General features: G+C 45.7%; 1 protein-coding gene across 1 annotated transcript in view; it reads right to left on the reverse strand.

Annotated features, from left to right (window-relative positions):
• The window catches only part of csmd2 (CUB and Sushi multiple domains 2), a 736,338-nt gene that overhangs the window by 52,874 nt on the left and 657,477 nt on the right, over positions 1-25,987 (reverse strand). Inside the window, exons 55-57 of the mRNA XM_041212915.1 lie at positions 18,365-18,538; positions 9,937-10,110; positions 9,228-9,301 (exon numbers count right to left, since the gene is read on the reverse strand). Coding sequence (XP_041068849.1) covers positions 9,228-9,301; positions 9,937-10,110; positions 18,365-18,538 — 422 coding nt within the window. The remainder of the gene's footprint in view (positions 1-9,227; positions 9,302-9,936; positions 10,111-18,364; positions 18,539-25,987) is intronic.

The following is a 25,987-nucleotide window of genomic DNA, read 5'->3' on the forward strand; positions in this document are numbered from 1 at the left end:
GACATTCCCATGGATAGAATTTTCCCAGATTTGCACTAAGTGCAGTAGCGGGCAGATAAAATGATATTTCACCCGTCAGCTGCAAAGGCGTGTTTTCACATCGTATTGTCCCAAACCAGCCTTATTATTTATGCATTCCCGGGAAACACACCAGTTCCATGGTGGGTGGGCTCTCAGTCGCCCTCTCACCATCACCCCGACGTTGCATTATACCGGCCGCCATGTTTAAAAAGCAGCTGACAGCAGACCGCTCATCGCTACCAGTTCACCACAGCTGCCCAGGAGACATGGCCATCAAAGGAAAAAAGAACACAGCCCCCCCTGGGATGTCCTGTACCCCGACCCTGGCCACAGGATGGTCAGCAACGTGACCAATCCTGCTTGGGAGCTAATGGCAGCGATATTGAGTGCCAATGCCCTTCAGGAGAGGACAGCCACCTAGTGCCGCAAGAGGATGAATGATCTCCTCCGTTCCACCAGAATAAGTCACTCTTTTCATCACTCTCAACTCACACACTCAGAAACCCATCACACATCCACAGGACCCTCACTCACTGCCAGTTAAAGGGAGATCAGCATTCAATCTCTCACACACGCCTTCATTGTCCTCATCCCGTCCATGGGACCACTCAGCACCTGTGCAGACCAGGCACATCTATCATCTGGCCCAGCAGGCATCCTGCTTACACATTCTCCGTCTCTATTCATGCAGGACAAGCTGACACACAAGAGAAAGAGGTTGCAGACTGGTGGCGGAATGCCCAAATTCAAGATCCTCATGGACTTTGAAAACAGAGCCATCCAGCTGGCCAGCAACAACCTTGTCAGGTCCTGTGCTGACAACGAAGTGGGCACTGCTCTACCAAGTGAGGGTCCAGCAGTGCAACATCAATCAGTCCACTTTCACAGGCTACTACCATGCACTAATTATCTCTCCTGCTTTCGCAGGCACATCTGCCAAACAGCCAACAGATTCAATGACCCAGGGCCTCTAATCAAGCCCCGAAGAAACCTCCGAAGGGGAATCTGAAGGCACCCTCCTTGAAGCTCCGTCACAGCGCTCACCCACGTCCTCCACCAGTACAGGGACACACACTTCAGTGGAACCAAGCTCGAGAATAGGCACGGGATCACAATCTGGTGAATACACAGCAGGTGGGGGGCAGCGACTTCCCAGGTCCCTGGCATTCAGAGGCCTGCTGGAGGCCAGGAACCTTTTGAGTCCATGTCAGAAGATGAGCCTCTGGACTCGGTCATGTCACAATTGCTGGAGCTGCAAAGACGAGCTCAGAAACATCAGGAAGGGATGTCCGCTGCACTCCTCAGATTGCAAGGCACAATGGAGCAGCCTGTCCATCTTCAGGTTGAGGTGATAGCACCGGCATTGTAATGCACCGAGGTCAACACTGGTAGGATGGTGGCCGCCATGGAGACCGTGGTCCAGGACGTCACTCCTGCACTGCTGCGCGGGCTGAACTCCATTGCTGATGCAATAGTTGACTTCCAACAGTGTGTACGCAACAGAGGTGCCGGGCGGCTCGATCTCACTCCAGCTACCCCTTCCCCTCATGGAGTCAGCCAGAGGCCCTCAGGTACCCATAGGGAGGAGGATCAGCATGTGCACACCCCAGGGTCATCCATCCAGGTGACTCCAGGAGTGTCCGGCCCACCCTAATACCCTATTCCTGTGATCTCCACAGCTCTAGCTTCACAGACTGAGGAGGGTGCCACTGCCACACAGCAGGACCCTGAAAACAGGTCGGGACCCTCCAAGTCTTGGCTCTCCAGAGGATGCCTGCCAAACTCATCACGAACAGGGAGTCGCAGTCAGCAGGCTGCCTCCACCTCCACCTCCACTGTGGATATCCAGGGAGCACCAAGATGTAGCGGCAGGGTTAGGGCAATTAAGGAAAAGTAGTTGCACAGCCTAGGCAAGGGTGTTCGTTACTTGTACATACTGTTCACTTTTGCCAATAAACTCCCAAGAATGTCTCTCTGCCTGTGGCTCCTTGTTTTGATAAGCAGTGTTCTTGTTACTCGGATATGAAACCTTTCTGCATAAGATAAAAGGCAGGTGTCTCAGTCTGTGCTCTGTGTTCTGTGCAGCCCTCAGACCACAGTGATAATACGGCCTCATACTCCCTGGAAACATTATTGATGCCTGCACCTCGGCGATGCTGGTCATTGTTGCCAGAATGTAGTGGGCAGATGCCACATAGTTCTCACATTCTCTCAGTGTGCTCTCAGGACATTTAAGGTGGGGCTGGCCACCATCACACCAGCGTCTGTGACCAATAATGCTGTGCACCAGTTCCTGAAGGGCTCAGGTGGTGAAGGCACAGCATCGGATGTGTCCAAAGTTTCACGGCTGCGTCTCTAATGGCCTTGATCATGGAGTGCAAGTGAACTGCCCTCGGCCAGACAGGAGTCAGACATTCTCAGAGGCCATGGGAAGATCTATGGAGTGTCCTCACTGCATGTTGTCATCATCCCCCTGAGATCAAGTGACTATTAGGGCCTCCACTACGTCTCCATGACAGGAGCATTCTCACAGAGGGTATTGGCGCTGCCATAAGTCAGACTGGAGTCAAACACTCACAACTATGATGTGAGGATCTTACTGCATGTCGTCATCATCTTCCACAAATATGGCAGCTATGAAGGCCTCCTAAGCATGCCTACCTCATCTAGCCAGTGCAAGAGCCTCATCCCCGTCATCGTCACCACCGAGGACCTCCTCACCCTCATCCCTGCTGCCATCCTCCTCATCCGAGGAGACCTCCAGCTTCTTCATTTCCTCCTCAGCCAGCTCATATCCCTGTTGGAGCACCAGATTGTAAAGGGTGTAGCAGATGACAATGATGCGTGATATTGCAGGGCTCCACCAGACCAGTCCAGGTACCGAAACCGCATCTTCAGCATCCTGATGGTCTGCTCCACCAAGTTGCGAGTTGCGGCATGAGTTTCATTCTAGCGTCACTCTGGTGTAGGCTGAGGCTGCAACATGGCTGTCATCATTCACGGCCTCTGCCCTTGTCCCCGAGGAGCCATCCTTGCAGTTTCTGTGAACCCTGGAAGACTGCAGGGATCTGCAAGCAATTGAGGATGTAGGCATCATGCACAGTCCCTGGAAACTGTGGCACATACTTGCAGGATATATTTCTGGTGGTCACATACCAGCTGCACGTTCATTGAGCGGAAGCCCTTGCGATTTAAGTAGTTCACTGAGTGTAGTGACGGAGACCTGAGTGCCACATGGGAGTAGTTGGTTGCACCCTGCACCTGTGGGAATCCCGAGATCTGGGCGAATCCAATGGCCCTTGCGTCCTAGCTGTCCCGGTCCCGGGCGTAATGCACAAAGTTGTGTGGCCTTGAGAAGATGGCATCTATGACCTCTTGGATGCATTTTTGGGTGGCGGATTGTGAGATCCCACAGAGGTTACCTGTGGAGCCCTGAAAGGAGCCACTGGCATAGAAATTGAGCATCGCGGTCACTTTCACAGCCACTGGCAGAGGATGCCTTCCATGTCCCCTTGGTGCCAAGTCATGGAGTAAGTGGCAGTTATGAGCGGCCAGGTCCCTAGACATGTGCAGTCTTCAGTGACACTGGTTCTCAAGTCATCTGCAGGGATGACAGGTGGCGTCTATAGACCCTGGGTGTCACTAGGCACCGACCGGCCACAGCTCACTGTCGCTCTTGGGCAGCGTGTGTGGAAGCCCCAGCAGCCCCTTCTTCCTGAGGTTGCTGCTCCTGCTTTTGCTCGGCCAGGAGCCTCAGTCACTCTCTCCTCCATCTTCTTCGCTCTCTGCAGGCCATCAGGCATACAGCTAGGTCACCAGGATTTATGGTCCTGACGTGGTCCTCCTGCAGCATGAAAGAGAGATAGAGCCATGGTTAGCATGGATGAACTTAGCATCCTTTCCTGGCCCTATGTGACTGCCACTTAACGCTTCCCTGAAAGTGCTGGCCACCCCTTGGATGGCCAGAGATGAGTGCACTGCATGACTGCTCTGTCAACCTGCGACATGGAGGATACTGGTCCAAATCAGGATGCTGAGATTGCAAGGGGCTGTAAGCGTCTCCAGCAGTGACTGCTAGATGGCCAGTGTTGGCGAGGAGACTGTACAACTTGTGCAGTCCAACTGCTGGGCGGTCCAGTAAAGTGATCGCAGACTCACAGTTGGCGGGGGGGGGGGGGGGGGGGAGGTCTGGAGGGCTTGATGGCACATTGGTGCCTCCGCATTGCTTGCGTGGGCGGGCAGGCTAGGAGCCCGAACCTAATCATATCACTGCCTGAATTGTCTGAGTTGCAGAGGGATGGTCAGTTTATACAGGTGTCCCTACTGCGTGGCCACTTCCCTCACCTACCCTGCCCCCCCCTACCTCGCTTGCTTGTGCGCGGGATCCACGCCAGTGCAGCAGTTGGACCCCGGACACCCCCACCCCAAAAACAGTCGCTCCCATGGCAGAGCAGCAGTTGCCCCTGGACACCTACACCCACCGAAAACAGTCGCCACCATGGCAGGGCAGCAGTTGCCCCCGGACACCACCCCCTTGAAAACAGTCATCTCCGAGGCAGGACGGCACTTCACCCAGACCCCATGGCATCCCTGAAGCCTGCAAAGCAACAGGCAACTCTGGCGAGCTGTGGAAAACGATACTGTTCACTTGCCTCAGTTCCCTCAAAGCGAAGCTCGCAAACTGCACACCGCCTGTGTGCTGTTGTGAAGCATGATGATGTGCTTTCCTGCCAACGTGGACGGGCGATCCGGCGGGGGTCCAGAGCCTGTTAGGATGGTCATTTATGAGATGCTGATGTATTACAATGAGCTCTCCACCAAACGTTAGCAGGAAACATGGCCCGCTATTAGCGGGCTGAGCGGACAATCGTGACCTGCCTTCCCATCATTGTTAACCAGCTGGCGCCATATTGTCTGCATCCACCACCTATCATGCCCGCTTGCAACAGGCATGGAAAATTCTGCCCCATGTGGCTGCTGCTCTTGTCCTTCTAGGTGGCAGAGGTCATGGATTTGGAAGGTACCATCGAAGGAGCCTTGGTGAATTGTAATAGTGAATCTTGTATATGGTAAACACTGCTGCCATTGTGTGCTGATGGTGGAGGTGAATATTTAAGCTGGCGGACGGGGTCCAGGTCAAGTGGGTTGCTTTGACCTGAATGGTGTTAAGCTTCTTGAGTGTTGTTGAAGCTGTCCTCATTCAGGCAAATGGAGAGTGTTCCATCACACTCCTGACTTGTGTCTTGTACATGGTGGACAGGTTTTGGGGAGTCAGATGGTGAGTTACTCACCGCAGAATTCCAATTGTCTGACATGCTCTTGTAGTCACAGTATTTATATGGATAGTCCAGTTCAGTTTCTGGTCAATGGTAACTCCCAGGAGGTTGATAGTGAGGAATTCGAAGCAATGTCATTGAATATTAAGTGGGGATGGTTATATTCACTTTTGTTAGAGATGCACATTGCCTGGCACTTTTGTTGCATGCATGTTACTTGCCACTTATCAACCAAAGCATGAATGTTGCTGCATGTAGACACAGACTGCTTCAGTATCAGAGGAGAATGGTACTGAACATCATCAACGCATATCCCACTTTGACCTTATGATTGAGGGAGGATCATTGATAAAGCAGCTGAAGATGTGTGGGCCGAGGACACCATCCTGAGAAACTGCTGCAGTGATATCGTGGGACTGAGATAATTGGTTTCCAACATCTTCCTTTGTGCTAGGTATGGCTCCAACGAAAGGAGTGTTTCCACCACCCCCCCCCCGATTCCCATTGAATTCAAATTTTGATCAAGCTCCTTGATGACACACATAGTCAAAGGCTGCCTTGATGTTACGGGCGGTCACCTCACCTTACCTCTTGAATTTAGCTCATTTATGCATGATTGGACCAATGCTGTAAATGTGGTTTAGAGTCGAATGGCCTTGGCAGAAGTCAAACTGAGCATCAATGAGCAGGTTATTGTTGTGAAAGTGCCATTCAACAGTACTGTCAACAACACCTTCCATCACTTTGCTGATGCTTGAGAGTAGACTGACAGGGCAGTAATTAGCCAAACTGGATTTGTTCTGCTTTGTGGACAGGGCATACCTGAGCAATTTTCCACGTTGTCAGGTGGATGCCAGTGTTGTAGCTCATCTGGCCTTAGAGGGTGGGGTGTGATGTTTGCATCAGGATCTGCACCAGGCTTTGTGTTCAAGAGAATATTCTGAATGTGGAAAAATGCCATCAGTGATGGCAGATGCAGGGTAAATAGTTTAGATCAGAGCTCAAGAGGACACCAACAGTCATGGTGATTGATGCAATTGGAGCTAGGCATACATGGGTGAAGGTAAAGTGTGCAGCTGGTGGAGATTGAAGGAATGTTGGAGGAGGAAGGGAGAGAGAGGAGTTTGAAATCAGTCTGACTGCAGACAGGGAAGTATCAATAGAGCTGCATGTGGAGGTACTTTGGAGATTGAAAGTGTTTTGAAGAAGTGTTAGAACAGATATTTTAAAGGGGCAGAGGAGAGTGGAGGGTGGAGATATGTAAGGGAAAGGGAATGAGGAACTGATTCGAAATCATCTTGTTTGTAATCAATACTGTGTGATTATGATGAGAACCTGTGGGCCAAACAGGCAAGGCAGGGCAGGGCAAGTGGGTGATAAAATCATTAAAGATTAGATTTCATTCAGTGTAAAACAGAGAAAGAAATAGATTTTGGTAACACATGCAGCAAGAGGTCTGTGGAATGGAGAGCAGTAAACAATACGAATAATTAAGGACAGGCAGAAGGGTCTTTTGATTTGAAGTAAATGGTAGCAAGTACAGAAATATGTCCAGATGAGCTAGGTGCCAATCTGCATCCATGGGAATGGGAATGTGAAGATTCTGGTAGGAGGTGATCACTGTAAAAATCACCATCAGTCAATAAAATTTGTCTTAGAGCTCACATTTCAAAGTAGTTGCAAGATAAATAATGCCCGGATTTTGCCATCAGTGGCAAAGGAATAGTGCCTGCCATTCACTACTCTGACAGCTCTCCACGGTTTTTACAAACTTTTGAGCAGAGATTTGCTGTCATCAGGCATATGATCCAGTACAGCAACACCAGCACCACCCCCTCCCCCCACAGGGCATGTGTGAGCAGAGCAAGCAACAGTGTAGCCCTCCAACCAAACGGATTGAAAAATCCTCAATGAGGCATGCAGAGTAGAAACTAGGAAGTATAAACAATGAAGTACAAATTAAATTTAAATCATGTTCAGAAAATGAAATAAAGAGAGGGAAAGAATGAAGGGATTAGGAGAGGAAGGTAAGAGAGACATAGAAAAAGTAGAAAAGACATTCTAAAAGAAAAGCCTTCTACCACAAATTAAATGCTGAGGTGACAGTTGTAAAATTAATTTTTCAGTGCCAGAGAGGTTGTTCAAAATTACTTGTGATTCATCGCATCATTAAAATTCAAATTATAACTGAGTGCACCAGCTTCTCTATTTCATTTGTGTAACTGAAGTCCCTTACCCTTGGAACCATTCTCATGACTCTTTTCTGCATCCTCTCTAAAGTCTTCACATCCTTCCTAAGGTGCAGTGCCCAGAATTGCCTACAATCCTCCAGTTAAGGCTGAACCAGTGTTTTATAAAGATTCATCATGACTTCCTCACTACTGTATTTTATGCCTCTATTTATAAAGCCGAAGGTCCTATATGTCTTTTTAACAGATAATAATAATATTATATATACCTCCATCATTATTATGCACAGTACAGTGGCGTAGTGGTTATGTTACTGGGATACTAATCCAGAATACTGGGTAAATAATCAAGAAAATGAGAGCTCAAACACCACAGTTTGAGAATTTACATTCAGTTCAAACAATCTGGCAGTTAAAAAGCTAGCAGTAACTATGAAAACATTGGATTGTCGTAAAATCCCAATTGGTCTTTAAGGGATGAAAATTTGTCACCCTGCAGTGGCTAAAGAAGATGGCCTGCTACCACCTTCTCAAGGACAACCAGGGTTGAACAATTAATACCGCCCTTGTGCATCATGCCTACATCCAAAGAAATAATAATTAAAAGTAAAGTTACTGTGCAGTACTAGACAGTGAAATAAAAATTGAATATGCAAGAAATTCACAGCAGTCTCATCTACAACTGAAGAAACTGAAGCAACTCACCAAAACTCCTTTAACAGCATCTTCCAAACCCACGACCTCTACCACATCAAAGGACAAGGGTGGCAGAGGCATGGGAACACCATCACCTGCAAGTTCCCCTCCGAGTCATTCACCACCCTGACTTGGAACTATATTCCTTCACTGTCGCTGAGTCAAAATCCTGAACACCCTCCCTAACAGCACTGTGGGTGTACCTACACCGCATGGGCTGTAGCAGTTCAAGAAGGCAGCTCACCCCTTCTCAAGGGCAACTAGGGATGGACAATAAATGCTGGCTTGGCCAGTGAAGCCCACATTCCTTGAATGAATAATAAAAAATGCAAAATTTCCCCCTCACTCCCTCCATCACCCATGCACTGCTTCTTTAACGGCACCTCACAAGCCCACAACCTCTTTGGCCTGGAAAAACAAAGGCAGCATAGGTATTACTTGCAAGTTCCCCTCCAAGTCACTTACTGTCCTGATTTGTAACTATATTGCCATTCCTTCACTGTCCCTACCTCATAGCATTGTGAGAGTACCTACGCCACACAGATTGCAGTAGTTCAGGAAGGCAACTCATCATCACCTTCTCAACGGCAATTAAGGATGGGTAATAAATGCTGGCCTTGCCAGAGATGCCCATATCTCACTAACGAGTGAAAATATTTAATATTAAAGCTGATATGCCAACATATGCTGTTGTTATATATATACCAATATATGCTGTTGTTCTTTACAGCCTTATCATTTTAAACCTTCATCAGAAGCTAGTACCATCATTCTAACAATATGGTCCAGGCAATGTTTGGTCTCCCAAGTTGAATCTCTCAGAGAATGAAGCTTTTGCAGAGAAACATTTCCCATCTTTTACGTTTACAGTTTGTTTGGGTTCCACTCCAGTTACCAGCAGGTTGTCTTTCTATAACGACCATAATTGTCTGTCTTTGCACTCCAAAACTAAACACTGGAGTACTAGTGAGTTCAGCCACTCTGCTTAAACTGGTAAATACTGTATGATATTTAACTGGTGTAATTGTGTCAGTGTACCACTCACCTGGTAACCTTGGGAATTGTTCTGTATTCCAAAAATGGGTACACCTGGGTCAACACAAGTGGTGTGTGTTGAATCTTATGAGAAACAAACATGAGATTAATGTGCTATTCATATCATTCAATATTCAAATCAAAATTTGAAAAAGAAACACATGAGAATGCAGCACAACAATTTTTCATTCTGGTGCTGCAACTTGGTAAATTTGGAGTTTGCAAGGAAACTGTAGGGTATTGCAACTTAAAAGACTAAGGAGACACAACAGTAAGAGGTAGGGGAGTGAAATTTGAAGAATCAGACCAAACAGATCCCTTGCATCATTCCTGCTTACTGAATCAGTAACCATCTGGCATTGCTTCAGAGGACATGGGAAGAAGACCAAAAAGAAAATCATAAGGTAGAGGTTACTTCAAGACCCTCTCATAATCACTCAGCATTGGAAATCATAGGTACATGTTTCCTACACACTTTCTTGGCATTGACAGACTTACAGTTGAGAGGTAAAAAACAAAGACTTGCATTTATATTGTGCCTTTCACATTCACCTGATATCTCAAATCACTTAAATATAATAAAATGTTATTGGTGAGCACATTGGGCAATCAGTTTCTGCTGGTGCCACAAATTTAACAATATGGTCCAGGCAATGTTTGGTCTCCAAGTTGAGTCTCTTACTGAATAAAACTTTTGCAGAGAAATATTTCCCACTTACCCATACAGGTTGGCTGGGTTCCACTCCAGACACCATCAGATTGGCAAAACCTTCGGGATGATCCCACTAGTACCAATGGCGGATTACAGGTGAAGAAAACAGCAGATTTGTATGTAAACCCTCGGTCTTCCCGCCTTCCTTGAGCCGGAATTCCTGGGTCTCCGCAAAACACAGCTAAGAGCAGTAGAGTGACAGGCGAAAGACAAAACTCAGTACTAAGAAAAAACAATCACTTAGATGTTCATCTTTGAAATTGTACATTTGGTGACTATTAGGACATGCTTGGGCTAAGAAAAATATCATCCTGCCTGTCTTAAGCATTGATCTAGCTGGGCTTGCATCTCAAGGTTAGGAAAGGGAGCTGACTATCAGAGAGTAGGAGATATGATAATTAGAGGGCTCTGATTCTGATGAGGAACATCCACTGAAGTACAGAGTTGCAGTTTAAGCTAATACCTTTTTAAGGATCTAATAATCTGTCAACTATGTGCTTCAGTGCCTTATACAAAGACCATCTTTAGTGCCCTTGACAGCGTGAAGATTGTGCACTGTCATTTCAAGGTGACAAGTCAGAAGAAAGCAACAACAGGTACTCAAACTAGCTCCTCCACCCCAAAAACCGTCCAGTCTCCTATCATAGCAACCAAGTGGTTCTTCAATGAATAAGGAGTTTTTTCTTTCTTACATTAATCAGAAGTCTATTCTATGAGCTGATCATTCTTTGTGTGTAGTTCCTGATATCAGTCCAAATTGTTATTCTGCCAGTTTGAGATTGCTCTCCTTTGTTCTGATATTCTGTTTTAATTTGGAGTAATTTTTCAGATTTACTTTCCACTATTCAGTGTACCTCAGTGAGGTTCCCATTATATCCTTGGGCCTTTTCTGTTCCATTACTCCATATACTTGAGCTTTTATATGTTATATTATTTCCATAAATGAGCCTTAGCTCCCGATGGTCTCAAAAGTGTTAAAAATTAGTCAATACATTGACAGGTTTCAGCTCAGGAGCCTAGGATAACAAATGGAAAACTTTCTGTAAATTTCTTTAGCTCCTGGATTTATCACACATTTCCTTTGGAGATTTCTTCTGTCTTTGAGAAGTGGCATGAAAGCATAGCAGACACCAACGAGCAAATTTCTTGAACAAAAGGTCGTAACAGTAATATAATAAACGTCTATATTTATAGTAGATATTATACCAATCCAGGAAAAGCACAATGAATGAACACAATCTTTGAGCCATGCTATAATTTTGTCATTAGTTTTTAAGTACACAGTTATTTTTGAATATATTTTCCAGCTGTGGGAGCTAACTGGCTTGGCCCATCTCTCTGAAGGTTCCAAATCCATTCCCTGATTTGGACAGTTTAACTTTTTTAATTGGATTTCTTGGAGATTGTTAGATACAAGTAATTGTCAACTTAGTTTAATAGGAGTGCCAGTCTTGCACGTAGAACAAATCACACAGCATGTTTACATTTGAATTATGTGGCTATGTGCCTCCCTCGAGCAAATTTGCCCAAAGATAACTGAACAAAAATTTGCATTAAGTTAGGATGGGGATATCCACAGCTGTATATTTTAAAATGTTGGATTAAATGGGCTATCCAATTCAAAATCAATAACAATGCTTTAATTTTGTCATATTTCCATTTTAGTCATCTCCTTTCAAGGTTTAATAGTCTAGGTTCCTGCAGTCTCTCAAGTCACCCAGGAAGTTTTTTTGTTGTGTGTCAGTATCCTGCCATGAATGCTCTTAAGGACAGTCTATTTGCATTAGCCTTTCAGACCCATACTTGATTTAGAGCATCCAATAAACCCTGTTTCATTGCAGCATATACAAACCATTGATTTATCTTGGTCCTGACCCCATTCCAAAACCTAGGAATGAGTTCATTTGTATAACAGAAGCAGTTTCTATATCACTAACAACCCTACTGAGGCCCCTGCCCTCCAGGAACAGTAGTATTTCAATTGGAAACCTTGCTGTTCTGTCAGCGGGTGTAGAGAAGTTTGGCATGTTATCCAAGTCCAAAATTTAAAGTGCAGGCTGCATTATAAAGTACCTCACTGCCAATTTGCTGCTTCCTTAATGGCAATTACCATGGGATATGGGGCTGTATCTTCCGGTCGGCGAGCAGGGGCGGGGCTCGATCGCTGATGCGGGGTGATGTCGGTCTTGCGTCCCGATATCGTGGCGTGTTGTCTTTCAGTTCGGCGGGCACGCACCCGAATCAGCTGCACACCTGCTGACCTGTCAACAGCCTATTAAGGCCATTAACAAAGTAGTTGAAGTAAATAATGCACCTGCCCGACCAACCTTAAGGTTGGCGGGCAGGTTGGGAGCCCAGGCGAGTTTCTGGAAAAACATGAAACCTCATCCACGGGTGGGATAAGGTTTCATGAGAATTTAAAAATCTCACAATATTTTAAAATAAAAGTTTTGGACATGTCCCAACTCATGTGACAGTGAGGGGACATGGCAGGGAATTTTTTTTCTCAGCTTTATTTAAAGTTTAACATGTAAGCTGATCACCCTGAGGCAGCACTTCACCTCAGGGAGATCTGTGCACTCTTCCAAGTGTATGCACGAAAGAGCACACTCCCAGCTGAGGGAATTCCCCTCCTCCGCCCACACAGGGAGCGCATGACGCTTCCTGGCGGACATCACGCTGGGCGGGCCTTAATTGGCCCACCCACGTAAAATGGTGTACCCCCGACCGGGAGAGCCAATCAGAAACCCACCCCTGCACGCCTGCCTGCTCCCGCACTCCCCCACCCCCACCCCCCCACAACAGGGGGAAAATGTTGCCCATGGAATTCTTGGGCCTGCTTGTGGCCAGTGTAAAGCAAGTGTATCTGCTTCAGACAGGCATACTTACAATTGATCATATGATGAGCTGAACCGGCAGGAATTCTGGTGTAGCCCAGTGTTCCACCAGATCCATCCCCAAATGTGTTTACCAGGAAGCAGGTGTGGAGGTGAGACAACATTAGCAGTCCTTCAGTCCTCTGGCACCTCAGCTATGGCAGGAGGGGATTTAAAAATTTCTGCCAGGGCCCCTGATATCTCCTCCCTTGCCTCCCTCAACAGCCTGAGATACATCTCATTCGGGTGCGTGGATTTATTCACTTTTAAGGCTGCTAAACCCATCAGTACCTCCTCTCTTTCCATGTTAATTTACTCTAATATTTCACAGTCCTCAACAATGATGTCTATACCTGCATCATCCTTTTCCATTGTGAAGACCAATGCAAAGTATTCATTGAGGACTGCACCCACATCTTCCGGGTCCACACACAGATGACCTCTATGGTCCCTAATTGGCCCTATTCTTTCCTCTTGGTCTTCATATATTTTAAAAAACCCTTTGGGTTTTCCTTTATTCTACCCACTAATGTTTTCTCTCTTGCACTCTCTTAACTTTCCTAATTTCCTTTTTAAGTTCCCATCTGCACTTTTTAGACTCCTCTAAGGACTCTGCAGTATTGAGCCCTTGACATAAGCTTCTCTTTGTTCCTTAATCCTAACCTTTATGTCCCTTGACATCCAGGGTTCTCCAGCCTTGGTCCCCCACTTTGTCTTTACAGGAACACAATTGCCCTGTACTCTTGCTATTTCCTCCTTGAATGCCTCCCACTGCTCTGACACAATTTTATCTGCAAGTAGCTGCTCCCAGTCCACATGGGCCAAATCATATCTCACCATAGTAAAATTAGCCTTTCCCCAATTTAAAACTTTTATTCCCGGCCCAAATTTATCCTTTTCCATAACTATCCTAAATCTAACTGACTTATGGTCACTATCTCTAAAATGCTCCCCTGCCGATACGCCTTCCATCTGCCCAGGCTTATTTCCGAATATTAGGTCCAAAACTGCCCTTCCTTGTTGGGCTTTCTACGTGCTGGCTAAAAGGTTCTCCTGGATGCAACTTAAGAATTTTGCTCCCTCCCTACCTTGCACACTAAAACTATCCCAGTTAATATTTGGGTAGTTACTATTACTGCCATATTATTCTTACACTTCTTTGATTACATATTTGATCCTCTTTCGCTCTCTGACTGTTTGGGGGCCTATAGGTACACACCCAACAGTGCGTTAACCCTTTTTGTGTTATTTACTTCTATCCATATGGCCTCCTTTGATGATCCTTCCAAGATATCATCCCTCCTCACTGCTATAATTGATTCCTTAATCAATATTGCAAACCCCCCCCTCCTCTTCTATCCCCCTCTCTATCTCGTCTGAATACCCTATAACCAGGAATGTTGAGCTGCAAATCCTGCCCTTCTTTTGGCCAAGTCTCAGTCATAGCTATGATAACATACTCCCATGTGCCTATCTGTGCCCTCAGCTCGTCTGTCTTATTCCTCAGGCTTCTTGCATTAAAATATATTCCAGTTAGCCTTGCTAAACTCACTTCTTTCTTATCTAGCCTATGTTCCCTCTGCCTTCCAGACTCATTTACTAGCGTTTTAACTTCTAATTCCATCTCCACTTTTCTCCCCTCTGAACTACCTTTGAGGATCTCATCCCCCTGCCAATTTAGTCTAAGTCCACCCCAACAGTGTTAGCAAACCTCCCCGCGAGGATGTTGGTTCCATTCCTGTTCAGATGTAACCCGTCCGACTTGTACAGGTCCCACCTCCCCCAGAAACGGTCCCAATGCCCCAGGAATCTAAAGCCCTCCCTCCTGCAACATCTCTCCAGCCACACATTCATCTGCTCTATCCTTCTGTTCCTATACTCACTACTGCATGTTATTGGGAGTAATCCGGATATTACTACCTTTGAAGTCCGGCTTTTTAATTTCCTACCTAACTCCCTAAAGTCTGCAGGACCTCATTTCTCTTTCTTCCTACATCATTGGTCCCAACATGGACCATGGCCTCTGGCTGTTCACCCTCCCCCTTCAGAATGCCCTGCAGCCGCTCCATGACATGCCTGACCCTGGCACCCGGGAGGCAACATACCATCTGGGAGTCATCTCTTCAGCGGCAGAAGTGCCTGTCTACTTCCCTCACTAACAAATTCCCTACCACTACTGCCCTTCCACACTTCTTCCTCCCCCCGAGCAGTTGGACCATCCACAGTGACATGACCTTGGCTCTTGTTGGCCTCCACAAAGGAACCATCACTCTCACCGCTTTCCAAGGCCAATAAGTGGTTTGCGAGTGAGATGCACTTGGGGGATTCGCTCAGTACCTGCCTCCGTCTCCCTTCGTCTGTCTGGCGGTCACCCATTTCCTCACTGCTTGCACTTCCTTGAGCTGTGGATGAAACATGCCATCCACAAACTTCTCAGCCTTTAGAATGCACCGTAGCGCCCCCAGCTGCCGCTTGAGCTCCAAAAACCCAGAGCCCGAGTTGCTCCAGTCAGAGGTACCTCCTGCACACATGGTCATCCAGACGGCCAGGAGTATCTACGATTTCCCACTTAGCACATGATGTGCAAATCACAGGATTGAGATCCCCAGACACATCTTAACTAAACAGAATATGGACCCTTGCTTTTATTTTACCCTTACTCCTACTTGAGTATAGACTAGATTTTCTAGATTGACTAGATCCTCTAGCTGCTGCTTCCTGCCTGTCCCAGGGTACTCCTCTCGGACTCTTACTGTTTTAACCTCTCTCTCCCGAAATCTTGCTGTTTTCGCCAGTCTCTCCTGAAGTCTTCTGTTTTAATCTCTCTCTCCCAAAGTCTCACTGTTCTAATCTCTCTCTCCCAAAGTCTTACTGTTTTAACCTCTCTCTCCCGAAGTCTCGCTGTTTTAACCTCGCTCTCCCCGCATCACTTCATTTTATTCTGTAGTTTGCTGAACTGTCTCTGTTTCTTTTCCTGGTGTCAACATCTTATTTTGTGGCTGTGTGAATGTTACTCCTAGGATGAGCAGCAGAGTTGAGGGCTTAACACAGTGTGGAGACAGCCTGCCTAACTCCTAAAAGGCGGAGGAAAAAAATCATTGACATCATACTTCATCACTTGGCTACTGTTCAACCTCCAGTGGCAACCTCCGAATTCATGGCACCCCTGAGCTTGAGATCATGCCATAAAGACAAGGTAAAAACATTTCCCCTTTCGCACCAAATAAGAACACACTTGATATGCTGTGCACAAAGCAAATATTTAAAGGTTTTATAAGTGATAAACAAAGCTGTTGCAATTACATAATTCAGTCAGGTGCTGTTCCCATAAGAGGGAAGAGAACAAAAGGAAGAAGTTTGAGCATGTAGTTTAACACTAAAAGAAAAACTTAAATTTATATGGCATCTTTCGTGAACTCTGGATATCCCAAATCAGTTTAAGCTAATGAAGTACTAAGTGGAGTTGATGTTGTAATGTAAGGAACATGGCAGTAAATTGGGCACAGGGAGCTCCCTACAAATTATAGGAATATCACCTGATCCATGTAACAAATGCTGGGTGTGATGTTATCCTACTGAGTCATATCCCATTGAATTTTTCTTCCCACTTAGCCAGATTTCAGCTGGGTTAGAAGGGAAAGGGCAAACATTATTTAAACATTAACAGTGCGCATTAAATTGCAGAAAATAGGAGATTTTTGGTAATAATGAAATGAAAAATTAACAACAGCAAAGTACAAAGATCAAAGGAATGAGAATTTATCATCCTTCCTCTGCACTCCCACTGAAAATCTGGCAGGAGTACAGCAGACGACTGGAAATTAGACTGAGGCGCGTTTCCAAGGGGCTTTATTCAGGATGGAGGCTCAAACAGTCCCAAACAAGGTCTCTCATGGTCATTAACAGGTGGTCAGCAGGAAGGAGCTCCCAGGCTGATTGTTTCGGCTGCCCTGGCCTGGCAATCTGCTGACAGGCCTGTATGCTCAGTGATACTATCAGTGCCAGCCTGCCGATGGGTAGAAGATCATCCCCTGCCAGGCTCTAAGCCTGGCATGTGGCCCAAACGCTTTGGAGATTTTGGAAACGTTGAACTATAATAATGATGTCTCCAGGAGGAATTAACATATTATCCCACCCCCCAACATCCCTTCCATCTCCAGAGCTGACATCCTCCCCTACAATTTGTATCCTCCTGATACTGAGATAAGAGCTACTGCCTCTGACATGCCTATGTTTTGTAATATCATTAGAATATGTCAAATTACTTTTGCCTTCCCTTCCCCAGACCAGTGTTGAAAACCCATCTCCTCACGAGTTTCTGGAAACCACTGACAAGACAGATTTCAGGGCACTGGTTTTATCCTCTGAATTAAAACAAATAAACAATGTTAAAACTAGACCATGTTTGTTTACCATGAGAAAAACACCCTGTCACCCAATTTTCAAATGTCAAGTAATGGTTCAATATACTGTGCAAAAACTTTGAACAGTAAGAACATTTACCAATGAGGAAGTTAATGTTGTTTGAGGCAGAGGACTCAAGGTAAGTACAGTGCACAGAAGTAATATGATGCCGGAATTAAAGAACAGACAAGCAAATTCCCATTAAAAATACTCTAATGGGTCATTTGGATCAAAGGGCACAGAAAATCATAAAATAATGGCTCAATTTCCTCTGCATACATCTCAGAGACATTTTTATGATCACAAGTAGAAAATATATTGCATTCTCAATTCAGTTCTTAATGGCTTTGGTTCATAGCAAAGGGTTGCCCACAATTTTGCATAAACCAGAATGAATATGAAGCCTTATTCAGAAGAACCACAAAGTAGAAGTATTGTAATGCTGCAGCAGAGAGTGTTGTTCTGAAGCTGTGGTTAAGTATGTTATTTGGTTCGGGTAAAGCAAGCTTTTCTTTGTATCTAACCCACGGAGTATGTGGCTCAGTGGGAGTACGCTTGCTTCTGAAAGGTCATGGCGCATAATTTCAGTTGACACTCTGGTGCAGTAAGGAAGCCTCCGCTGCTCTGTTGAACATGCTATCTTTTGGATGTGACTTTAAACCAAGGACCCTTCTACCCTCAGTTCAATATTCCACGGCATTATTCAAAAAAGAGCAGTGGAGTTCTCCTGGCCAATAATTAGTCCTGAATCAGCACCACCTCAATCACCAAAACACGCTTTCTGGCCATTTACCTAATTGCAGTTTGTAGAACCTTGCTGTGTTCAAATTGGCTGCTATATTTCTGACGTTGCAACAATGGCTACACTTCAAAAGCACCTCATTAGCTGGAAAGTGCTTTAAGGCATCCTGAGGTCATGTAAGTTCTTTCTTTCTGTACCTGACCTGTGTGTGAGTGCAGCTGGTGCCAGAATTGTTCCGAGTGCCAGGATCTCTCATATTGATTAACGTAAAAATTCACCAGAATTAATTTTAGTTATAATAAAGGCAACATTTTCTTTGTTAGGTTTTGTCATATATTTACAGTGTTATTTTAAATTTGTTGAAGGTTTTTGATACTACCGGTCAGCGTGGTTCTGTGCATGGATATACTTACGAAAACACTGTGGAATCTCTCCAGCCCAGGTCCCATTCCCCTCGCAGGTAAGCACAGCAGGTAATGACAGCTGGTATCCCTCAGTACAGGTGTAGCTGATGCTTGCTCCCCAGCTGAAGTCTGTTCCCACTACAATTCCATTGAGGATTCTAGAAGGAGGTCGACATGTGATCGCTGCAAAAGAGCAGTACTCATGAGAAACTCCAACCGCTTCAGTAACATGACATTTGCACTCTAGCATTCAACCATTAGCAGTTCATCATTATTTAAGGTGAGAACCTAATGCCATAATAATTAAGTGCTGCCTTACAAGGGATGCTGTCTTTTGCATAAGACTCTGCCCTAGCACCAAAGAGGGAACTCATGCCCTTAAAACAGAACTCAACAGGGAATTGAACAAGGATTTGAAAATAAAGCATATCAAGGGATACAGAAATAAAATGGGATTAGGGAATATAGCTTCAGTTGAGAAATTGGCACTAACTTAACAACCTTCTTCAATGTTAGAATTTCTAACATTCAATGATTCTAATTATGACTTCTAAACCCTGGAATCATCCCATTCACTTGTCTCTGAGTTCTCTTTAATGTATCCATTTCTTTTTCAAATCAAGTTTTCCTAAATTACATATAGTCAGGTGTAGATTTACCAGTTATTTACAGAACATTAGCTAACTTGACTTATTGCCATATGCCTCTGAGGACCGTCATTAGCCCTGTTCACATTAAGTGGGTGCTTGCAATGGAGTCACTAGTCACACCCAAATATTTTCGTTTTTGAATTTTGCGTACCAAGATACACTAAAATGCACCTCTAACTATCTGCTTACTCAGTCAGAACCTATTTAAATATTGTCAATCGCCCCTTAATATTGTTACCTTGCCACTCAGCATAGGTTTCATTAGTAATTTTTTTGATGTTTCCATTCACATAATTTCATTGTAAATAGCACGGGGACCCAAAACAGATCACTGCAGAACATTACCAGCCAACAGAAAACTCTCTTGATCCCTCTCCACAAATAGTCAGAGGGTAAGGAAAATTCACATCTGGAAATGCCAAGGTAGTCACTGAATAGAGACACCTGGACAGTTTATTTCCAGTGAAACAGCTTCATAAATACAGCGAATAGGCTAAAGGCTCTGCAAGGAGCACAACAGATGCTGATCATAAAACTGCCAAGGGCAAAATTATTTGATGCAACATTCGCTGATGAAATGAATATATTAAAATGCAAATTTCATTTGTCTGCAGCACAGGCTCAATAATTAAAAAATACAAAATAGTTCAACGCAATTTTGAAAGCCAAAAAGCCAATTTTAAAAGTTATTAATCAGTTGGTCCCATTTGCTGGCTGATTCCATTCCGATAACAAAAATACAATCAAACAATAGACACCTGCTCCCATTTCACGGGCCTGAATCTTACTCGTGTGGGAGCGTGATGGGCAGGACCGGAAGCAGATGTGAAGTCTGCTCCCACCCTCTGTTGGCTCCTGACAGCAATTTCAAGCTGACTGACCAATTAACTGCTGTGTCAGTGTGAAACACGCTCAGCAGTGAGGGTGAGTGGGGGAAGGGCGGGCGCTGAGACAAGTGAGAGTGTGGGTGGGCGGTATCATACGAGACCCTGAAGGCTGACAACTGCTATGAAGGTGCCTCAGCGAGCTGCAGAATTGTTGGAGGGATACCAGCACACAAAACTATCTATAATGACACAGCGAACAACTGACAGCAATACTCATGACTCATCAAACCGCAAACATATTCGGGCCTTTTATCCCACCCTGGATTGAGAATGGTGAAAAACTGTGAACGCTGCCCGGCTGGTTGGCCTGTGCGCCAAACGTAAAAGCGCACGGGCCACATAAAATTTGGGACAATTGCATGTTTAATATGCTTAATTGCTCTTTCAACTGTCAGTGGGCGTGCTTCTGACTCCCCCACATGCCCGCTGATCATAATACCGCACGAAGGCATCATGGTGTCAGGACGCACGCCCGAAGTCCTCTCATACGATTTCATGTGAGTTCAGTTCGGGCACGCGCCTAGTCAAGCTGTGTAAAATTCTGGCCATGGTGTTGCTCCTCAACAACAACAACAACTTGGATTTAACTAGTGCTTTTAATGTAGTAAAAGATCTCAAGACCTGTCATAGGAGCATTATCAAACAAAATTTAACACCAAGCCACACAATGGGCAGAATTTTACATTGGTTGGGCAGGCGCGGCGGGTGGGCCAGGGAGCAGCTGGGAAATAGTCCGCCACCTGCGATCAGCCCCCGACCGCGAAACATGTACTGAGGAGTTCAGTGCTGCCGAGGTGTTGGGGGCGGGGGGGTGGGGGTCGAGAGGGGCAGGAGCGCGAGCACAAAAGTCTGCACACGTGCAAGGGAGCGTGCACTGAAAACTCCCTGAGGGCACAGAGTTGCCTCAGGGAGCTGAAGAATTGTGGAAACAAAAATAAAGGCTTTAAATGTGAGAGAAATGTGTCCCCACATGTGACTCAGTCACACGAACATGGACATATTAAAAATGATGTGTAGAAATTTTTATTTTTAAAAAGATTACTGCTGGAAACCTCATCCTGACTGTGGATGAGATTTCATAAAAATCCAAAGACCGCCTGACTGATTCGCCCTCCTGCCAACTGTAAGGTTGGACGGGCAGTGAAAAATAGCTGCTAATTAGTTGATCAATGGCCTTAATAGGCCTCTTAATTGTCAGCGGGCACGCTGCTGACTCTTGTGCACGCCTGCCGACCGAAATATTGCGTGATGAAGTTGGGACGCTCGATCGACGTCATCGCAAGCTATCATACGCCCAATTGAGTTGGGCACATGCCTGCCCGTGGGATGTAAAATGCTGCCCAAAGAGATATTGGGACTGCTGGCCAAAAACTGGGTCAAAGAGCTCGATCTTAAGACACATCCTAAAAGGAGGAGAGAGGGGTAATGAAGTGGAAAGGTTTAGGGAGGGAATCCCAAAAACTAGGACATTGGTGACTGAAAGCACCAATGATGGAGATTAAAATCGGAGAAACATGTAAGAGACCAGAATTGGAGTAGCATAGAAATTGCAGATGGTTGTATAGTTGGACCAAGTTACAGAGATAGGGGGAGCACCAGGCCATGGTGGGATTTGAAAACAAGGATGAGAATTTTAAAACTGATGTGATGCCGGACCGGGAGATAATGTAGGTCAGTGAGCACAGTGGGGATAGATGAAGAGCCTTATTGCTGCAAGCTAGAACATGGGTAGCAGAGTTTTGAATCGGGTTAAGATGGGAGGCTGGCCAGAGGTGCATTGAAATAGCAAAGTTTGTAAGTAAGAAATGCATCGATGAGTGTTTCAACAGTGGAATAGCTGAGGCAGGATGAATCGAACAATGTTACCGGGGCGGAGGTCAGCTATCTTGGTGCTGCAGGGGATATGTGGTCAGAAACTAATTTCTCTCCCATCCTCTCCCATGTGCACTTCTCTCCTCTGCATTCGCCCCCAACCCCTGTGCCCACCCTGCCGCCTACTCCCTCGTTCAGGCTGGTTGTATCAGCTTCCTTGCTCCCTCATCTGACTTCTTCCTCCCACCAGACTAGGTTGCCAATCTTTAACTCCTCTTCCTTGCAATTCATGCTGGCAATTTTCAAGGAAGATTTTCCTGGGTCTGTGTTCAAGCTCAACAGATCATCTCAGTACAGCAAACTAAGGTAAAATTGGGCTGGTTGGAATACACATCTGTAAAGGAACCCATCAATTTTCCTCCATTAACTTACAGGCCCTTGGGAGTTGCTGGCCAATCTGGTTTTGACTTGCTTGATTTTTACCGAGACAATTAAGTACACCTTTGTCAGACTCAGGAAGATTTCTCCTTATCTCTCAAGTTGCCTTGTTCATCCACCAATGCTGTATTTTCCCCAACACAAAAACAGAAACACCTGGAAAAACTCAGCAGGTCCGGCAGCATCGGCGGAGAAGAGCAAAGTTGACGTTTTGAGTCCTCATGACCCTTCAATAGAACTAAATAAAAATAGGAAAGGGGTGAAATATAAGCTGGTTTAAGGCGGGGGGGGATGGGGTGGAGAATGGGGGAGGGGGGTTGTTGGGACAAGCAAGCAGTGATAGGAGGAGATAACCAATAGATGTCACAGACAAAAGAACAAAGAGGTGTTGAAGGTGGTGATATTATCTAAAAGAATGTGCTAATTAAAAGTGGACAGCAGGACAAGCAAGGTAGCTCTAGTCGGGGTGGAGTAAAATAAACAATGGGCGGAATACATTTAAAAGACTCAAAACGTCAACTTTGCTCTTCTCTGCCAATGCTGCCAGACCTGCTGAGTTTTCCAGGTATTTCTATTTTTGTTTTGGATTTCCATCATCCGCAGTTTTTTTATTTTATCTCTGTATTTTCCCCACCAGTTCATGTTGCCATTCGTCTTCACTCACTATTCCCCATTCCTCCGAGTTTAGACTGTCAACTTTCTTCAACTCCTTCGCCCAATTCAAACTGGCACTTTCTTCCCTGGTTCTCTCCTTATCTCTACCTGATAACAGTGGGCCGGGCGATTGCACTACTTATATTGTTTGTAAGGTCTCTGGGATCAACAGCTCTGGGACGATAAGGGACTGATTTTTATCTATAAACACAGATAGTAAATTATTTCCAAAAGAATGATTCTCTATGTAGACATGCATCCAAAATACATGTGACAGATTGGGACCATTTACTTAAGGCTATTTCACTTTGTGCAGTCTCTGTCGAAGTTAGCTTCACCTCTCTTCTATTTTTACTTAGTTCTGTTGAAGAGTCACACGGACTCAAAACGTTAACTGTGTTCCTCTCCGCAGATGCTACCGGATCTGCTGAGTTTTTGCAGGTATGTTTGTTTGTGTTTTGGATTTCCAGCATCCGCAGTTTTTTACTTTTATTTAAGAGAAACTTATGTTGAACCTGTCTGTTAGTGGTTTTTTTTAAGCTTGATTGTATAATTGATGGAAGTCAGTCTCTATTGTGGATATATTAAAGGGGGATATAGCTGAAACAGTAAACAAGTAAAAGTGAAGAGAATGGTCCCCACAAAATAGGTGAATGCCAGGGCCACAGTTTATGTCAGCAGTGATGTTACATTGCTTATCTAGGTGCATGTTTGAATATTAATGCTGGGAATGACAACCAATTTGCCCAAATAATTGATGATAATTGCTTGTTTTCACTGCTCAAATTTGGCCAATATTCATTTTACCATGGTCTGAATAATCCGGGGGAGTGGAGCAGATGGCTCACACCAACCACCGCACCCCCCCCACCCTTCAAGTAAAGTCAGAGTTGAGCTGGCCCACTCCCTGTCGGCCTGCCCTACCACCATAACATGCTGCGGGCAGGATAAACAAGGGCCAAGTGGGACTTTGGACCCTCACTGGGGAGGAAGTCTCGCCCTTGGGAGTAGCTGGCCAATCTGATTGGCTGGCACCTCCATCAGTTTCAGCAGCGCCAAGATTGTATTAGCGGGCACTGCCGGGACTGCAACGGGGAACAAGGAGCAAGAGCAATGGATCCCCGGAAACAGGTAAGTCCGGGAACTTGGTCAGGAGGGGTTTGGGCAGGTTAGGAAGAGGGTGGGGCAGAGTGGTGCATTTAAGGCTACAGGCCAGTAGGAAGAGACTGGGTGGGGGGCGCCTACTAATCTGAAAAGGGCAGTCCCAAAGATAGAACCTATTTTAAAAAAATCGGAATGCCCCCTCTTGCCTGCTGACACACAGCAAATGTTTTCTGTCATGGGCAGCGAATTATCAGGGTCACTTAACTTGGTAACAAGCCTAATTAACACTTGATTACCTATTTAAATATGGCGCATTGTGGGGGTGAGCTTGGGGACAGGTGGGAAGGTGGTGGGGTAGGCACCCACCCTTTTTTACGTGACCCCCGCACCACACCTCTGCCAAAATCCTGCCTGGCAGGGCCATGTAAAATCCAGCCCCAAGTTTAAAACGGTTGCTTATACTATAATGAAAATACCATATATCTCACATTTTTCATACTCATTCAGGCCAGATTCTAACAGTGGGAGTCTGGATTGGTTCTGATGTGAGTTAAGTATAAACTTGAACTGGGAGCAAGAGCAACGTCACAGGTCTGGTACGAAATAGTGAATCATATCCATTAGAGTTAGACAGGGTGGAATCTTATCACCTTAGCTCATGCTGGAATGGCGAGATGATTTTTGGGTTTGGAATCCGACTCTTTGAACATCATGCCCAGCAGTCACATTTTACCTGAGCAAGCCAACTATCCCCCTGCCTCCACCGGGCTGCCCAATCAATTCGGGAGAGCGGGCAGGATGACAAAAGGAAGTATTTCTAATTAAAGGGACTATAGAATGGATAAGAAAAGCTCACTCGCACTTGGATTTTTGACACTGTAGTAACCACAGGAATGGAGAGGAGACTTGGGAAGGCTGCTTCCTGGGTCTCTCACTCAAATTGGGAGGTTGTCCTGCAGGATCTGAGGGGCTGCAGTGAGGTGAGTTATTCCAAAGGCAGAAGGAAGAGGACAACTGCTCCAACCAAGTAGAAATGGATGGAAGTGGCCGAGGAAGTCAACAGCAAAAGTGTGTTCCCTCCAACCTGGAGACAGAGGCATGACAGGTAAGTATTGTAACATTTTCTGGTGCCATGTTGCACACTGTGATGTACCCAGCATTCTCCTGCAGGGCATTCCTCAGGTCAACTTATCTTGCCGCTCCAATCAGCCCTCTCTCTAAAAGCACTTCACATCCCCATCTTCCATGGCCTGTAGCCTTTTCAAACCTATGCCTCATAGTAAATCTCCACAAATGGTGTCCTTCCTTCCTCTCCACAGAAATCAATGAAAACACTTACACCTCTATGCTATCTTTCCTTACATGACAGAGTGCGTGTAGCTTATTGAGGGACAGAGACGCAGGGGTTGGGGACAGGGCTGGTAGTGGCCATCCAGTGGCAGGCACCCTGGTCAGCCATTGGGAATACGTACCCACCTGGTCCATTGGGAAGGAGGCCTTGTTCCAGAAAGCTGCAGATATCAGCAGCGACATGCCATGAGGACCGGAACCTCCTGAGGCACTGGTGCTCACGCATGTCGTGAGAGCGGTTATGGAGAAGCCAGCTGCTGCTGCTGCTGCCCTTGCTGCTGCTTTTGGTGGTGGTGTGGCCTTTGCTCTTGACCCCAAGTGATGGAAGGTGGAACTGCATAAACTGGTCCCATGCTGCAGTGAAGACGGGCAGTACGGAAGTACAGCTAGAAGTGAGTGCAATGCTAGATAGGTGAATTGCCTTCCAGGAAGTTAACAATCACCTGTCAAGCAGTGAAAAGAAAGCACTCTTTGAGAGAAGTGCTTTGGCTATTAGTCTCTCAATGGCCACGGTAGGAGCTCTTCAAAGGCTTCCCAACTTGTCAGTTTCACTGAAGAAGCTCCTCCCATTGTGCATTTGTCTCAGTAACTCTGGTGAGTTGCTGACAGGTCAAGAAACAGAGTTCCATGGTGGAAAATCCAGGATTCAGAGCTGAAGCATCTCATAATTGGCTTCTTATCAACCTCAACAACTTTTTAATTGCTCTCACCCAATAGATCCAGGCAGGTTTCCCACT

This window comes from Carcharodon carcharias, chromosome 19 (genome assembly GCF_017639515.1).
Source record: "Carcharodon carcharias isolate sCarCar2 chromosome 19, sCarCar2.pri, whole genome shotgun sequence".
Taxonomy (NCBI): domain Eukaryota; kingdom Metazoa; phylum Chordata; class Chondrichthyes; order Lamniformes; family Lamnidae; genus Carcharodon; species Carcharodon carcharias.